We start from the raw sequence: 18,655 nt of genomic DNA, 5'->3' as shown, positions 1-18,655 counted from the left end.
AAGACTGTGAGAATAACATTGATTTGGTCTTGTCCGAATTTAAAACAAGTTTAAGATCAATAAGAGATCGTTGAAAACTATTAAAGGCAGTGTGCAGACTTGCAGTAGCCTGTGCCGGGGTGTAGCCGAAACTATATAGAATTGTATCGTCGTCATAATAATGGATATTACGATCTACAGAAGGAAGTAAAATACAATTTATATATAAAGTAAACAATACTGGACCTGAAATTGAACCTTGTGGGACCCCTTTGTCCGTCATAAGTAAGCTGGATTTATAGCCGTTGGCCACAACAGCTTGCTTCCTCCCGGACAGGTAGTTTGAGAACCAGCTGACGGAGAGGTCGTCAAAACCAATATAAGACAGTTTTCTTAACAAAAGAAAGTTATACCAGTTACTGTGTCAAGTAACTCAAGTTACAAATTGAGTTATTTTTTTTTTAATCAAAGCACATATTTAAATAAAGATACAATCATTTCCTAATCAAACTGTCTGTTTTTATGCAAATAGCCACTACAGATGACAATAACAAAGGAAAAGAATAACATTTAGAATTGTGTATTGTTTACACTGACTTCAAGGCGGTTGACATTATTCGGGATGGTTCTGGGCAGCGATGTCTTTCTGCTGCTGCTGCTGTTTTGGTGAAAGTAATGCAAAAGTATGTAATGAGTAACGAGTTACTCTACACAGACAGTAATATTGTAAAGTAACATATTACTTTTGAATGAAAGTAATTAGTAATATGTAGTATATTACATTTTGAAAGTAACTTGCCCAACACTGATAGTAACACAGACTGCTGTGATCAGGCTGACTCAGGCTGTATAATTGCCCGGTCATGTGCAGAGTTTGTGCGCGCAACGAGGTGCCCCACAAGGCACTGCGAGCGGAGGTCAGGTGTAATGAGGCCAGACGTCCGGCCCGGGTGTAACGAACAGAGACGTCGATCAATTCCTCCAGGATCCGCCCCACCTGCGCCACAAGAAAGGAAATTCTCTCTCTCTCTCATGCGGGTCAAATTATTCTTCGGACCTTAGACTGCAAACAGATCTGGTTTGCAGCAGAAGCTGTTTAACTGGACAAGGCTCTTCAAGCTGTCGATCTGCAGAGGGAACTTTGAAGTCGTGACACGCCGCCTTTCACGTTTATGCCTCAATCACTTTGATTGTCGCACAGATTTATCGCACCACTGTGGCAGCATACCTGCTTTAGTGTGCAGAGTTAAAGTGCTCCTCCATCCTGCTTAAGTTTGGGATACACTGTAAAAAAAAATATTGTTGTTGCCTTGTCAACAGTCTGATCTGCTGGCGACTGAGCAGCTCCACCAGAGCGGATGGGGTTATGGGCCTTGCTCAAGGGCACCTCAGTGGTGGTAATGAGGGAGGGGCTTTTTCACTTTCCCCACCCAGTTTTATCCCGCCGATCCTGGGGATTGAACCGCTGACATTCCAGTCACAAGCTCATGTCTCTGTAACCTAATTTTACCTAATTTTGACTCCTTTATAATTTAAGGTTAAAAAAAAAAGGAAGATGGTGATTTTTCTATTAGGAACTCTGTGAAGCTGTGAAGCATTCACATAGAGAAATCACTGAATTACAGTAGCTAGTGTCTCCATGAATAAACCCCATGATACTAATACAAGAAATTAAGTTGATTTGCATTGGAAACAAGTGAAGTCACCCTGTCACACTGTTGGCAGATGTTTTTGCCTATTTTAAGAAGATGATCAATCAATCAATCAATCAATCAATCAATTTTATATTTATATAGTGCCAAATCATAACAAGAGTTATCTCAAGGCGTTAAGATCTCAGGACTCGATAATCGGCTGAATTACTTTTTAAGTTGGAGGTTTTTTGCAGTGTACTTCTTGGTCTGATGGGCCATGTTAAAGTGATTCATTAGGCCGGGCAGAGGTTCAGTCACACACAGTAAATCTTCCATGTTGGTTATTTAGTGCCGGTTCACATCGTTCAGCCTGAGAGCCACTACTGTGCTGCTGGTTCTCAACCTGCGGGTCGGGGGCCACCTCGAGGGAGTGCAACATGACTTTGAGGGGTCCCAAGATGATGGTGCAGCAATGTAAATTAAATTAGTTTTTTTTTATGAGAGGTTTATTCCAGAGATCACATCCTATACTTAAAAAAAAAAAAAAGATAACTGATATCATATTCTATTCCATTCCATTCCAATCTAATCTATCATATTCTATTCTTATTTATTTGTTGCATCCTATTTCATTCCTTCTTTTAGATTTTTAGATACATGTTCTTTTCTATTTCTTTTCCTTTATCTCATGATGTTTTACTGACCATATGTTTCTTGTTGCAAAACACTTTGTAACTTTGGTGTTGAAAAGTGCGATGAACAAACTTGATTGTTATTATGATATTCTATTAAAATGTTAAATGTTCTTGTTTTGGCGTGATATATTTTAAAGTCTTTGTGAGAAGTGTTTCTGTGTGAATGTTTGGAGACTTAATACTTCTTCCAATAATAAATCAAGTGAAGTAGTGTGAAAGGGGGAAATGCAGGTGATTAAATGCTAGTTCAGGATTAGAGTGTTTGTGCCCGTTTGGCTGAGTGATTATTCATTCCTTTGTTATGAGGGTGACTCTAAATAATAAGTGTTAAGGACACATTCACCCACTTTCATCTGATTGAACTGAACACGGAGCGATGCGTCACAGAGTCCCTAGTCATGTATTTATGCTACCACAGCTGGTTAAGACGTTCAAGCAGTAATCTGTGACATCATATAAATAACTGTCTGCTCTGTCAGACAACAGTGATCTAATCTAAATCCAGTTGATAAATCTTCTCTGTCTGCCGGTGTCTGGTCGCTTGTTCCTGGGAAAAAAATCCTCTGCTGCACAGGAAGTGATGTGTGTTACGTTTCTGGTTTGTTAGGAATCAACAGAAGAAGAAGTGCTGGGTAGTTAGTATGAGTATCGATAAACCCAATGTACACCAGAAGCGGTAGAAACTGCCTGAAACAAATCCTCGCACATGTTAATAGATGGGCAACACATGCGGTACGGAAGAAGATATGCACCTGTTCTACTTTTTAAAACAACATTCAAATATTTTTATTACATTTTTAAACAATGCAAGATGACAAAGAGGCAGAATAAACAAAGAAGAAAAATCAAATCAAAGTTGTATGAAAGATTATTATTGTGGTAGAATCTGCTTTGCTATGATGATTATTTTTTAAACATTTTCCCATGATCCATTGCGAGAAAAACCTTGGAAAAAATCCCTCCTGTATCATCCAGTTAAAACAAAGGAATTTACCAAACCTCATTTACAAACATGATACAGTGCATGATTAAACAACAACAACATCTAAGACAAAATATTGTGTTCAACATAATGATTCAAAATCTTTTCTATTGACAACCAGGCCGTGTGACTCACTGGCTATGTTTACATACACAGAGCTTCTGAACTAGTTTGTCAGTAATCTGGTTTTGGGTTGATGCATGTCAACATCAGAACTGGTTCAGAATCACTTGGTAAACTCATACTCTGATTATAAGAAACCTGGTTAAGATTCCAGCTTACTGCAACATTAACCAGCTAGTGGGGCAGATTAAAGAAAAATTGGGAAAGAAAGCACCAAAATTGGCACACATACTCTTTGGGAATTATTCTTTTGATAAAACCTATTAGCCATACACACACACACACACACACACACACACACACACACACACACACACACACACACACACACACACACACACACACACACACACACACACACACACACACAAATCAAGATTTATCCAAGGTGGCTACCATTTTCAGTCAGTTTTGGCATACATTTTTTGGTAACACTTTACTATAAGGGTACATTAATTAAGGGTTACTTACTAATACTTAGTTAATGTTAATAAGCATTAATTAACAGGGTGAATTAATGTTAACTAATGTATAACACTTTTCAATAAGGGTGCATTAATTAAGAGTTGGTTAATAAGCATTAATTAACCCCTTAATTAACAGGGCTAGTTTTCAACTTTACAATAAGGGTCACAAAGAGCATTAATAAATGCTTAATTACGCTTAAGTAATGCTTACTCAGCACCTCTTTTTTAAGATTATTTTTTGGAGCATTCTTGCCTTTATTGGATAGGACAGCAGGCAGACAGGAAAGGTGAGGAGAGAGGTATGACCGGGTCATACCTCTCTTCTCACCACTGTGTAGGTCCTACAGTATGACCTGCAGCCGGGTCTCTGTGCATGTAAACCAAGCCACTGGGCCTTGTGACAATGTGTTATCACTGATGTGTTAGGCCGGCGTTACAGGTGAAACTTCTTCTCTTCACGCAACTATGTATGCAACCGAGATAAAGCTTGCAGAAACGTTTGCGTATAGCCAACAGCTTGTGACAAACATCAAAGAAAAATAAATCGCATTCATCCAATATTTTGAGGTATTTGTGGATTAACTTTACATGGAAATATTGTCATATTACAGGTAGTTAAATTATTTTTCGTCTTAGCATGGCAGTGGTCGTTAACTTAACCGCTAACTGTGGATATACAGTAGCTTACATTATGTTCATATTAAAGGAACTGTTCAACCAAAAATGAAAATTGTGTCATCAGATACTCGCCCTCACGCCGGAATCCAGGTGAAGTTTGGCCATACAGGGAGGTTGTTAGCACAACTGAAGAGAACATCAGTCACCATTCACTTACGTTTCTACTCACCAAGAGAATTTTCATTTTTGGGTGAACTGTTCCTTTAAGCCAAAGTGAAGAGATTAAACATGCTGAATTAGTAACTTTTTAACTTGATGTTGTAAAACATGACTTTCCCCCCTCTCAACCATTTCAACTATTATGGAGTATGATGTTGTGCAGTTTTGATTGCATTTGAAATCTTTGTGCAACAGTAAAGTTGCATGGACCTCATTCAACTCGCAATTCACCAATGCAACCAAATTGCCTGAATAGTTTTTCCGTGCAACGCCAGCCTGACACCTTCCACCAACTGTTGAGCCTTAAGGCTTTTGCACACCATAGTCCGTATTTTTCATCCGAAATTGTCGCACGTTTAAAAACAAATACAACCTCACGTTGTGTGTCAAACACATTTACACACTGACTACGAAACCTTCGTCACTCATTCGCGTTTTTTTTGGAACAGGTTGGATTTTCTGCGTTTTTCACACGTGTGAAAAAGCCTTTTGAGAGCTGTTTGATGTGTCCATGTCTGTGTTTGGGGGGGGGGAGCGCTCGAGGAGCGGCCTGAGTGGGGCTTCAGTCTGAGTGGAGAGGCAGCTGGAGAGAGATGTCTGCGCTCGCTCCACCTCACTGGCCCCTTTCTGCTCCCTCTCCCCCGGGGGAGCGGTGTTCAGCCACGGCACAACACAGGCCAGGTGAAGCCGAGTACATGAAGCCCCCCCTCCAGTGCGACATGGTGGTTACCATTCCCCCCAGACCCATCTGCCTTCTCCAGTCCACATTACCGCTGCTGCAGATCAGCCACTGCTGCCTGTCAGCCTGTGCTGCCTGTCAGCCTGTGCGACTATCTGTCTCGTAATGCGAATAGAACAACGAACATAATAATACAACGCATTGGACTTTTTCTTTCCGGATGACGGATAATAAAAAAAACGCATACAAAAACAAAAACAGACTGTGTATGCAAAGACCTTTTACATAAGTATCCGTGTGAAAGCTGAAGCGGGCTCTGTCTGGTTCACACCGCGGCGAGGAGCAGCAGAGTGCAGAGGGGCAGCAGGAACAGGAAGTGATGCGCGGCGTGCCGCGCTCCGACGCTCATGTACGCCGTGTCCTCCGCTCGGCACTCGCTGCAGTCCTCGCCACAGAAGGAGCAGGCCGACATGTCCCGCCTCCGGGACGAGCTGTACGTCCGCACTGTCCGCCGCCCTGAACAGACGCACAGGCAGAGAGGTCAGAGGTCAAAGCTAGAGGATCACCATGTGGTTAGTTTGTGTTCAAGTGGTATAATGGCAATAGCAGCGGCAGTAGTAGTTTTCATAGTGGTATCACAGTAGTAGTAGTAGTAGTAGTAGTAGTGGCAGTTGTAGTATCTGTAGTAGTAGCAGCAGCAGCAGCAGCCTACTAGTAGTATTAGCAGTAGTAGGCCTAGTATTTCTAAAATGGTATGCAATTATTAGACTCCAGTCTTACGTGGTTCATAATAATCGTAGATGACCACAGTTGCATCCTGGACTTTGGCGACTTTATATTCCTCAGCCAGAGGAATCTGGAGGCACATCTCCTCTGTCGTCACCTGCAAACACATATTTTACATGTGAATCTCTTGACTAACACTCTGATCTAGATCACCTGCAAACACATATTTTACATGTGAATCTCTTGACTAACACTCTGATCTAGATCACCTGCAAACACATATTTTACATGTGAATCTCTTGACTAACACTCTGATCTAGATCACCTGCAAACACATATTTTACATGTGAATCTCTTGACTAACACTCTGATCTAGATCACCTGCAAACACATATTTTACATGTGAATCTCTTGACTAACACTCTGATCTAGATCACCTGCAAACACATATTTTACATGTGAATCTCTTGACTAACACTCTGATCTAGATCACCTGCAAACACATATTTTACATGTGAATCTCTTGACTAACACTCTGATCTAGATCACCTGCAAACACATATTTTACATGTGAATCTCTTGACTAACACTCTGATCTAGATCACCTGCAAACACATATTTTACATGTGAATCTCTTGACTAACACTCTGATCTAGATCACCTGCAAACACATATTTTACATGTGAATCTCTTGACTAACTCTGATCTAGATCACCTGCAAACACATATTTTACATGTGAATCTCTTGACTAACACTCTGATCTAGATCACCTGCAAACACATATTTTACATGTGAATCTCTTGACTAACACTCTGATCTAGATCATCTGCAAACACATATTTTACGTGTGAATCTCTTGACTAACACTCTGATCTAGATCACCTGCAAACACATATTTTACATGTGAATCTCTTGACTAACACTCTGATCTAGATCACCTGCAAACACATCTTTTACATGTGAATCTCTTGACTAACACTCTGATCTAGATCACCTGCAAACACATATTTTACATGTGAATCTCTTGACTAACACTCTGATCTAGATCACCTGCAAACACATATTTTACATGTGAATCTCTTGACTAACACTCTGATCTAGATCACCTGCAAACACATATTTTACATGTGAATCTCTTGACTAACACTCTGATCTAGATCACCTGCAAACACATATTTTACATGTGAATCTCTTGACTAACACTCTGATCTAGATCATCTGCAAACACATATTTTACGTGTGAATCTCTTGACTAACACTCTGATCTAGATCACCTGCAAACACATATTTTACATGTGAATCTCTTGACTAACACTCTGATCTAGATCACCTGCAAACACATATTTTACATGTGAATCTCTTGACTAACACTCTGATCTAGATCACCTGCAAACACATATTTTACATGTGAATCTCTTGACTAACACTCTGATCTAGATCACCTGCAAACACATATTTTACATGTGAATCTCTTGACTAACACTCTGATCTAGATCACCTGCAAACACATATTTTACACGTGAATCTCTTGACTAACACTCTGATCTAGATCAGGGATTCTCAACCCTTTTCATCTCCTGATTAGCGTTATGGATCCCCATTTGATGAGATTTTGTCTCTTGGACCCAAATCGGAGAATATTTTTCTTGTTAGGATGTCCTAACTTGTCCAGAATTACACTTGTATCTGTATACAGTGAAACTGTAGTCATTATATGACATTCTTTTAATTGCGTTATCTTCTAAAATAAACATGACTGATATACTTCTTTTTGTCTCCTCTGACTCTTAACACAGTTTAGACCACAACACAGGTGTTGTCACTGACAGATCTTTCTGTTTTTGTTGTCAGACATCACCAATGTACCCCTTTAACCTTCATCAGCGTAGTCATAGACAAATTTACAAAAATGAAATACAGAAAAAAGGCAAATGCGAAATAGTGTTGCACTTTCCGTTATAGCACAACAGCTGTATTTCTTTTAAACTAATTTCAGATGAGTGGACCGAGATCACAGCTAGCGCTTGCAGCCTTTGCACAGAGTGTAGAGTAGAGTCTTACAGAGTCTAAGTACAGGATGACCTTCCCCGGAGGCGTCTCCACTTTCTTGACCACGGCTCCGGTCGGCACGCCGTCCTGAGCCAGGCTGAAGCCGCTCAGCAGGCCTACCTCCACGATCACCATGCCGGTCGCCTCCAGGCCTGCTTCCTCCTGCAGCCTGCAGGGGGCGACACCACATATTTAAACCAGATAGTTATCAAGCATTACACGCTGTGCCAGTGGTATGAGATGGCATACTCTTCCTGTCTCCTAAGTCAGTGGGCGCGATCACTTGTCCCCCTGAGACTGCTTACCACCCAACCGCTCCCATCTCCCGACCTCGTCTGGTAGTGCCAACGACCTACAGTAACAAGCCAACCTGAGCTGGAGATCATGAATTCCCCCAAATTAATATACCACACATGTTAACAGGGATGCTGGAAGTAGGGGTGCTGAGGGGCTGCAGCACCCCCTGCTGGCGGGAACTGTAACTGCAAGGCCCGCGGCTGACATTGCTGTCTTTCAGAGGCTGTAGCGGCGGGCATCATCATGGTATCATATGAAACTAGAAGGCATCTAAGGCATCCATTGGTACCCAACCATGTCATGCTAGCTTGTTGCTAGTTTTTCAATCCACATCTGGTATTTTATTCTGTCTCTTATTTATTTTGTGTCTTACATTTTTATTTATTTAGTTGTATTGTTTGTAAAGGATTTTCTGACGCTGTTGTGAAAAATGCAATACAGATCAATGTGATTGTGGTGATGATTGCGTGACCCTGCGGCGGCGCCTCACCTGGTGCAGACGTGCAGCCAGACGGTGTCCGTGTCGAAGAGACTCACCTGGTGCAGACGTGCAGCCAGACGGTGTCCGTGTCGAAGAGATCCACCTCCAGAGCAAACGCCTCGCTACCCGCCTCCCTCCTCCTCCTCGACAAACCACCGCTGTCTATGTTATAAAACACATTCAGCTGAGAGAGAGAGAGAGAGAGAGAGAGAGAGAGAGAGAGAGAGAGGGGGAGAGAGATGGAGGGAGAGAGAGGGAGGGAGAGAGAGGGAGAGAGAGACAGACGGGGAGAGAGGGTGACAGAGAGAAAGAGAGGGGACAAGAGAGAGAGGGAGAGAGAGAGAGAGAGAGAGAGAGAGGGAGGGAGAGAGAGACAGACGGGGAGAGAGGGTGACAGAGAGAAAGAGAGGGGACAAGAGAGAGAGGGAGGGAGAGAGAGAGAGAGGGGGGACATTATTGTGAAAACACGATTATTGTGAAAATGGGGAAAGAACAAGGTCTATGCAACTAACTCTTGCTTTGGTTTAGGATTATTCCATCATTGATATATTACATATTTTCTATTTTCTTCTGTTTGTTTTGTTCTTTCTCTGATTGTGTTGTATTACAATTTGAGGAGGACACATCGGTTTCCATCTTGTATGAAATGAAGTAAAGCACAAAACAGTTTTCCTCGTGAGTGGCATTATTATTATTATTACACTATCGTACACAAATTAGGCTTACAGTGTAGACTCAAGCTTTCCCTCATGCAGTCTGTCTAATGAAGTCTCACAACCTCGAGATATTGCGGTTTGCACTTGCCGACTTTACGCATACGAGCGGGGAACATAGGACCCGGGGAACATAGGACCCTTTTTCGGGAGCGGGGAACATAGGACCCGGGGAACATAGAACCCTTTTTAGCAGGAGCGGGGAACATAGAACCCGGGGAACATAGGTACGCTCCCCTCTGCAGCATGCAGTAACGTAGTGTATCAGCGTAAGAACTCTCATGGGTCTGGCGTTGAGACTAAGATGCTGAGATGCTGTGATGTTTCTGTCAGGCCTTTGAGTCCAGGCTTCCTAAAGACAGACCAGCAGGAGGCGCTGGTTTTAGGGACTCAGATCCAGATCCGTTCACTAAGGACTAGGGATGAAATGATAACCGGTTTAATGATAAACCGTGATCAAATTCCCTTACGGTAACCGTACCATTTAGAAATTTCATTATCATTAAAAAAGCGCAATAAATACTGTCCATCATCAACCAAAGTTAGCAACAGTCTCCCAGACGCAGACGGCGGACGTGCAGCCTTGGTGAAATTATTTGAGTGAGTGTATCAGTACTTTCTAAACATTTTCAGCACATTTTAACAATACCATGATAATACTGATAACGTGATGATTTTGGTCACTATAATCATGATATGACATTTTCATATTGTATCGTCTACTCTCTAATAAGGATGGGGTTTCCTGTTTTCCTGCTGTCCACATGTCAGTCCTGTTACCTGAAACAGAGCGAAGCCTCTGCCCTCCGCAGTCACCCGCAGGTCCAGCTCTGCCTGAGGAGTGATCTGGAGGGAGACGCACACAGCAACAGAGACAGTAAGACAAGGCTAGTTCATTTCATAGTACCCGGTACCCAGTACCCAGTATGTAGTAGGGCTGTAACCATACACGTATTGGTACCAGAGCATTTAGGTACGAGGCTTTAGGTTCGATACGCATTGCAAACCGAAAACCAAAAAGCAATATTTCACTGCTGAACAGTGCAAGTCGTCTACAAGCTAAACAAAACTGCGACGAAAATGATGAAAGGTGTTAAAAAAAACCATTGTAAATTGAAAAATGAAATAAAAAATAAATTGTGAAAAAAACAAATACATAAATAACATGAAAGTAAAATAAAAAAATTATAATAATAATAATTACATTTCTCTGGCATTTCTACTTTTTTGCTGTATCGAAAACATCCTAAACCGTGACACCACTGTGTCGTATCGGACCGAAATATGAATTTTGTGAACGCACTCCGAGTAGTATCCACCAGGAGGTTGAATGTCTGAGGGTGTACAGGACATTAAAACGTTTGGGAACCACTGAATTATCATGTGTGTGTTAGGGGGCTTACCTGCTGGCTCTGCAGCAGCAGGAGGTTGTTGTGGTCGATGTGTGTTAGGGGGGCTTACCTGCTGGCTCTGCAGCAGCAGGAAGTTGTTGTGGTCGATGTGTGTTAGGGGGGCTTACCTGCTGGCTCTGCAGCAGCAGCAGGAAGTTGTTGTGGTCGATGTGTGTTAGGGGGGCTTACCTGCTGGCTCTGCAGCAGCAGCAGGAGGTTGTTGTGGTCGATGTGTGTTAGGGGGGCTTACCCGCTGGCTCTGCAGCAGCAGGAAGTTGATGTGGTCGATGTGTGTTAGGGGGGCTTACCTGCTGGCTCTGCAGCAGCAGGAAGTTGTTGTGGTCGATGTGTGTTAGGGGGGCTTACCTGCTGGCTCTACAGCAGCAGCAGGAGGTTGTTGTGGTCGATGTGTGTTAGGGGGGCTTACCTGCTGGCTCTACAGCAGCAGGAAGTTGTTGTGGTCGATGTGTGTTAGGGGGGCTTACCTGCTGGCTCTGCAGCAGCAGGAAGTTGTTGTGGTCGATGTGTGTTAGGGGGGCTTACCTGCTGGCTCTGCAGCAGCAGGAAGTTGTTGTGGTCGATGTGTGTTAGGGGGGCTTACCTGCTGGCTCTGCAGCAGCAGCAGGAAGTTGTTGTGGTCGATGTGTGTTAGGGGGGCTTACCTGCTGGCTCTGCAGCAGCAGCAGGAGGTTGTTGTGGTCGATGTGTGTTAGGGGGGCTTACCCGCTGGCTCTGCAGCAGCAGGAAGTTGATGTGGTCGATGTGTGTTAGGGGGGCTTACCTGCTGGCTCTGCAGCAGCAGGAAGTTGATGTGGTTGATGTGTGTTAGGGGGGCTTACCTGCTGGCTCTGCAGCAGCAGGAAGTTGTTGTGGTCGATGTGTGTTAGGGGGGCTTACCTGCTGGCTCTGCAGCAGCAGGAAGTTGTTGTGGTTGATGTGTGTTAGGGGGGCTTACCTGCTGGCTCTGCAGCAGCAGGAAGTTGTTGTGGTGGTTGATGTGTGTTAGGGGGGCTTACCTGCTGGCTCTGCAGCAGCAGGAAGTTGTTGTGGTGGTTGATGTGTGTTAGGGGGGCTTACCTGCTGGCTCTGCAGCAGCAGGAGGTTGTTGTGGTCGATGTGGAACGATGCGGCTACGGGGGCGGAGTCTGTGCTGACTGTGATGGAGAGGTCCTGGTCATGTGACGTGCCCTGTGCCGCCACTGCCGACAGAGCCTGCAGACCCACCACCGTGTCCTACAACACACGTGAGAGACTTGTGTAAATGACTACACACACCTAAACACACCGTGTCCTACAACACACGTGAGAGACTTGTGTAAATGACTACACACACCTAAACACATCGAGGTAAGAAGAGAGCGAGAAAAGAACGATACTGTATGTATTTGCAAAAGGCTGCGCTCAGTTTCACAGCTCTTTTAGCACGTTCATGAACAAGACTGCCTCCAAGGTGGTTCAGACTTCCTCACCTGTGTGCTCCGGTACCCTTCCAGGTGGTTCAGACCTCACCTGTGTGCTCCGGTACCCTTCCAGGTGGTTCAAATGCCACCTGTGTGCGCCCGTCTTCCCCAAGTGGTTCAGACCTCACCTGTCTGCCCCGGTACCCTTCCAGGTGGCAGACCTCACCTGTGTGCTCCGGTACCCTTCCAGGTGGTTCAGACCTCACCTGTGTGCTCCGGTACCCTTCCAGGTGGTTCAGACCTCACCTGTCTGCTCCGGTACCCTTCCAGGTGGTTCAGACCTCACCTGTGTGCTCCGGTACCCTTCCAGGTGGTTCAGACCTCACCTGTGTGCTCCGGCGGTACCCTTCCAGGTGGTTCAAATGTCACCTGTGTGCTCCCGTACCCTCCCAAGTGGTTCAGACCTCACCTGTGTGCTCCTGTACCCTCCCAGGTGGTTCAGACCTCACCTGTGTGCTCCTGTACCCTCCCAGGTGGTTCAGACCTCACCTGTATGGACCGGACCCGTACCCTCCCAGGTGGTTCACCTCACCTGTGTGGACCGGACCCGTACCCTCCCAGGGGGTTCAGACCTCACCTGTGTGGACCCGTACCCTCCCAGATGGTTCAGACCTCACATGTGTGGACCCGTACCCTCCCAGGGGGTTCAGACCTCACCTGTGTGCTCCCGTACCCTCCTAGGTGGTTCCTCTGCTGGCCCAGCCACTTCAGTAGGCTGAGGCCATCCTCGATGCGTCCCAGCTGGTTCAGAGAGAGCAGCAGGTAGGAGGCTAGCTCGATGTCTGCAGAGCGCGGCTGCCACGACGCGGACAACCCCGCGTCCGACGACCCCCAGAACGGCACGCCATCTACACACACAGCAGCCATTTCACAATCAGACTTATTTCACCCTATAAGGAAACTGACTTGATGTGTGTGGTTGGTGCACAAGTTACATAAGTTACATAAGGCAACACGATAAGTAAGAAGACATTTACAAAATTGTGACAATGCGTATGTCCATGTTATTCTGTTGTCAGGAACATGAATGATGATATCAACTCCATGTTATTCTGTTGTCAGGAACATGAATGGTGATATCAACTCCATGTTATTCTGCTGTAGTAATCACTAATGAGACAAGCTCTCCATCCAAATTATATTATTGTCACTTTCTAATGACATTTTTAAATGGTTAGGGCTAGGGTTAACCCTAACCCTAGCCAATGGCATCGCTAGAAAGATTTTTCTGGAATGGTTTGGCATTGTTACCCCCCCACACATGAAACCCTTCCTTTGGATCTCCAGAATGCTCTCCTATAGAAGGAAGATCATTCAAATACAACATGTAGAGGTGTGTAGATACATTAACCTATAGCCTAAAAAATAAGCCTGTACACACATCCCCCCCCTTCCCCATGCCCCCGTACCTCTCTCCTCGGCCCGTCCCATCAGCTCGCTCACGGCCTGGTCGGCATTCTCGCTGCCGGCCAGAGCCAGAGCGAAGCAGAGCAGACTGAGGCTGTAGTTACTTCTCACACCCAGGGCCAGCCGGGTCTCCAAGAACATCAGGCCTGAAGACACCTGGCTGCTATACTGACTCTGAGAGAGAGAGACACACACACGCACACACACACACACACACACACACACGCACGCACGCACGCACGCACGCGCACACACACACACACACACACAGAGCAGGAAGAGACATGAGCAGACTCAAGATCAACAAGATCCATCCATAAAGCAATTTTTTGTGATTGCTGCGATCAAAAATGCGGTGAAATTGTACTAGGAACTAGGAAAAATTGCAAGTTGTTTTGCCATTTTTGCGGAGAAATCGCGTGAATTAAAAAAAAAATTGCAAGCTCCCGTGATTGGTTGAATTTGCCTTAATTATTGCGATTGCAAAATTGCAATGTCCTGGAGCGACTGATAAATAGCTTATTGAAAGTGCTTGAATTGATTTGATATATTTACCTTTAAGGTGTCGTCCTCCAGCAGAGCCATGAGGACGTAGGCGGTGAGGGAGACGGGCCCGTCCAGGCCACCCTGCAGCTCGGTGTGGATGACCCGGCCAGGCTCCTCCCACCGCCCGTCTGCCCCCTGCTGGGCCTGCAGCCACATTGCGGTGCGCTGCAGCACCTGAGGGTCCACCGAGAGGAAGGGCCGCGCCTGCAGGAAGCACCTCAGCACGAAGGCAGACAGCCTGTGGAGAGGGGAGGCATCCCATATTATTATTATTATCCCCCCGCCCCCTTTTCAGATTTCCCGCCGTTTTCTCCCATTGCTCCACCCCCTCTACTGATCTCGGGAGAGTTGTAGACTAGCACCTGCTTCCTCCGATACATGTGCACTCAGAAAGTGGATTACATTACATGATCCCAAATGTTTCCAGCAATGTTCAAACTCAAGCCGTGTTCGGAAAGGTTCACTCATTCACTCACTATTCATTATTCCCCATGTGGTGTTCATCATAGTGAACTATATGGGGAACGATCAAATGTTTCGGACACGACACAGATTTATTTTCTTCTGAAGATCATTGCGTCACAACAAGATGCGCCGAGTATTCACACAAGCAATCCGCGTCCAGTATCACGTAATGGCACTTACTGTACAAAAACGTACACAAGCTAGGCTACTACACATTTTATAGTGGACTAAATAGTGAATCTGAATAAATTTAATAAGAAGTAATTGTACCTGCGTACTTCACAGAGTCATCATACAGAGTACATCTTCACAAACAATTGATACGGGCAACGCGTTTCAACCGTTGGTTTTCATCAGGCTGAAAACCAACGGTTGAAACGCGTTGCCCGAACCACTGAAGTTCTTCCCCATAAAGTTAAAGTGCATTGCAAATAAAAATGTCAAGGAGTCACTTAAACCCAAACATGACACAAACACTAAGGCCGGGTTTAAAATAACTGACGAGAACAGACCAAGTGCTTCCAGATGAGTCTCCGTCTCCAAAGGCGCTGAAGGAGCCGTCTCCTCTCTGGTAGGACAGCTCCCGCTCGTAACCTGTTGAGGACGACAGTGTGTGTTTGTTGTGTCTGTTGAGGACCACAGTGTGTGTTTGTTGTGTCTGTTGAGGACGACAGTGTGTGTTTGTTGTGTCTGTTGAGGACGACAGTGTGTGTTTGTTGTGTCTGTTGAGGACGACAGTGTGTGTTTGTTGTGTCTGTTGAGGACGACAGTGTGTGTTTGTTGTGTCTGTTGAGGACGACAGTGTGTGTTTGTTGTGTCTGTTGAGGACGACAGTGTGTGTTTGTTGTGTCTGTTGAGGACGACAGTGTGTGTTTGTTGTGTCTGTTGAGGATGACAGTGTGTGTTTGTTGTGTCTGTTGAGGACGACAGTGTGTGTTTGTTGTGTCTGTTGAGGACGACAGTGTGTGTTTGTTGTGTCTGTTGAGGACGACAGTGTGTGTTTGTTGTGTCTGTTGAGGACGACAGTGTGTGTTTGTTGTGTCTGTTGAGGACGACAGTGTGTGTTTGGATATTTCAAAGTTCAACTACTGCACTTTCATTAGCCCAGTGGTTCTCAAAGTGGGGTCCGGGTACCCCCAGCCAGGGGTCCTTGAGGGGGTTCCAGGGGGTCCCCAGCAAAAAGGGGAATCATTTATTTTCACTATAATTCCATCCATAAGTAACACGATGACAGAATGTACGACTATTTTGGTCGTGGGTTTCAAACACTTTCTGCAATAAAACATCTAAAAGCAAAGATGGGAGCAGATGGGACCCTGCGACAAAATCGTATCAAATGGGGGTCCGTGGTCTAATTTGTGTGAGCTTTGAGGTCCTTGACGTGAGCAAGTTTGAGAACCACTGATTTAGCCTATCTCTGCTGACCCAAAATAAATATAAATCTGCCTTTATTTGAGTGAAATGTTCTCTATGGTCTCTCCTGATTCTGAATGTAGCTGAATCACTTGGGTTGACTGAGTAAAACTGTTTTCACAAGGATTTTTACGAAACATCTATGGAAGAATGAATGGGGAATGAACTCTCTTTGGGCCCCATGCTGCGCCCTGAAGAGGGCATGACTTTGGCACTCTATACCAGAGGTTCTCAAATGTTTTTCAGCCAAGTTTTTCTTACAAGATAGAAAATATACCGGGGACCCCCTCATTCTGATTTGTGATTTTGGGCTAAGCTTAATTGTTTCCACGGTAACATGCTTGACTTTTAATTTGATAGGTTTGTTATTAGAATGTAATCCATGAACCATTTTAGATTTAAAGCATAAACTATTTTCGTTGAACTATGAAGATTTAGCAAAAAAAAAATATATATTTTTTTTTAATTACATTACATTTACATTATGTCATTTAGACGCTTTTGTTTTGTCCAAAGCACTTACAATATCACAATTTGTCAACAGTACAGAAAACCACTATGCAACACAATCAATGACAGCCAAGATATTTTGATAGACTAGCACCATGTAGGAAGTAGTTGGAGAAGGAATAAGTAACATAGCATTTTTTTTTATTTTTTTTTACCTGAAAACTTTTCGCGGACCCCCTGGCAAAGTGATTTGAGAACCACTGCTCTATACATTCCTGTATATTTCTGTGATTGTGATAGTTGGTGATTGAAGTAACTGTGATACTCAGTCTCACTCTACCTTTCATCATGTAGAGTGTAGCTTTCTCCACGGTGTTTGAGGCGGCCTGTCCGGTGGCGAGGAGGTACTGCAGGACGTAGATGTTGGGTGCGAAGTTGATCATATTCTGCTCTCCACAGCCGTACGGCATCTGGATGAGAGAGTCCAGGCCGGTGATGGACGGGCCCAGGATGTCACCTTCATCGCCAAAGGAAACCAGACAAAACCGATGAGAGCGATGAGTGACGTGAGAGACCTTTAATATCAGATAGAGACACCTCACTTCAGGCTCCTCCACCAACTGTAAGAAATGGTACTCCTTCCTAAATGGGCGTGGTTGTCAGCTTGTGATTGGCTGTCTGTCAATGGTATGAAACTTCATTGGCTGACCAGTCGCCTAAGTGGGCATGGCACAGATACAGGAAGTGACTAGCCTCTCAAGCGAGTCTGCCTCGTCTACATTCTTCGAACACAACAGAGACAGGCTGTACTTCACGCCCACAGAGCCTGGTCAAAGGAAGTTGGGAGAAAAAAAACCCCCTTCAGACTGGAGGAAGTTCAAACCGATGGAGATGATTGGAGAATCATCATTGTCAGATCAGTGGATGATGCGCTGTAGTCTGGAGATGTCCTTGCGGGCAGCGGCAGCATACCAGACGCCGGTGATGGAGGAGGGGATGGAGGATCGACGGTGGAAATGTAGAAAAGTGCCAATGCTGCCTTTGGCAAAAAGCACATCCTCTGTTGTGTCTTCTTTGTGAGACCTTTTGATGTTCGGCTCCCATTTCAGGTCTCTGTTGACGATTGAGCCCAGGAAGCGAAAGGACTCCACAGGGTTGACTGTGGAGTCACGCAGGGTGATGAAGGAAGGTGGGGCTGCGTTCTTCTTCCTGTAGATCACAACCATCTCCACTGTCTTTTCAGCATTGAGCTCCAGGTTGTTTTGGGTTGTTGGGTTTTCGCCAGGCCGCGGCTCGAGGCTTCGCCAAAGACACTTAATACACTAGCAAGATGACTCATTACAGGCAGCGGCAGTGATATGAAATGGAACTCTTTCCATCTCCTAAATGGGCGTGGTCACCTCTGTCCCTCTGTCTTTACCCCACGCCCGCCCCTGGCGCCCCTGACCTGGCAAGCCAACTTGAGCTCGAGATTGTGAGCTCCCAAAACTGATATTCATACCACACATATAAACACAAAACTGCCTTCTTAGCACAATCTAGTTGTAACTAAGATATCCTAAAAAACAGGTTTAGTTACTACATCTGTAGTCTCACTGGCCAGCCTCCTCTCTCTTCCGTCCGAGGAGTCTGGCGCCGCAGGTCTCCATAGTGGGATTGCGATGGGCGGCGCTTAGCGGCAGTGCCCTTGGAAGATAGTTTCAAACAATCCAACTTGCCGTTTTCAGCGTGTAGCAACGAGCTAGCGTGTAGGTTTCTGCCGTTAGCTTGCTAGCTAGTTAGCGTTGTTGTTTTCACTGCGGCGGCAGGGCACTATTTACAGCGACACACAGGGAGGAGGGAGTGGAAGCCGCTCTGATT

The 18,655-nt window shown here is 44.9% G+C and overlaps 1 protein-coding gene across 1 annotated transcript in view; it reads right to left on the bottom strand.

Annotated features, from left to right (window-relative positions):
* Positions 1 to 5,721: 5,721 nt before the first annotated feature.
* cd109 (CD109 molecule) overlaps positions 5,722 to 18,655 on the bottom strand; it is a gene marked incomplete at both ends in the record, with an annotated part of 33,432 nt that continues 20,498 nt past the window's right edge. Inside the window, 11 exons of the mRNA XM_083642938.1 lie at positions 5,722 to 5,912; positions 6,177 to 6,279; positions 8,185 to 8,341; positions 9,007 to 9,134; positions 10,444 to 10,509; positions 12,132 to 12,287; positions 13,172 to 13,362; positions 13,924 to 14,095; positions 14,477 to 14,705; positions 15,445 to 15,526; positions 17,136 to 17,312. Coding sequence (XP_083499064.1) covers positions 5,722 to 5,912; positions 6,177 to 6,279; positions 8,185 to 8,341; positions 9,007 to 9,134; positions 10,444 to 10,509; positions 12,132 to 12,287; positions 13,172 to 13,362; positions 13,924 to 14,095; positions 14,477 to 14,705; positions 15,445 to 15,526; positions 17,136 to 17,312 — 1,652 coding nt within the window. The remainder of the gene's footprint in view (positions 5,913 to 6,176; positions 6,280 to 8,184; positions 8,342 to 9,006; positions 9,135 to 10,443; positions 10,510 to 12,131; positions 12,288 to 13,171; positions 13,363 to 13,923; positions 14,096 to 14,476; positions 14,706 to 15,444; positions 15,527 to 17,135; positions 17,313 to 18,655) is intronic.

This window comes from Poromitra crassiceps, assembly GCF_964638095.1.
Source record: "Poromitra crassiceps genome assembly, chromosome: 9".
NCBI classification, from domain to species: domain Eukaryota; kingdom Metazoa; phylum Chordata; class Actinopteri; order Beryciformes; family Melamphaidae; genus Poromitra; species Poromitra crassiceps.
This window is presented reverse-complemented; position numbering and strand designations above follow the sequence as displayed.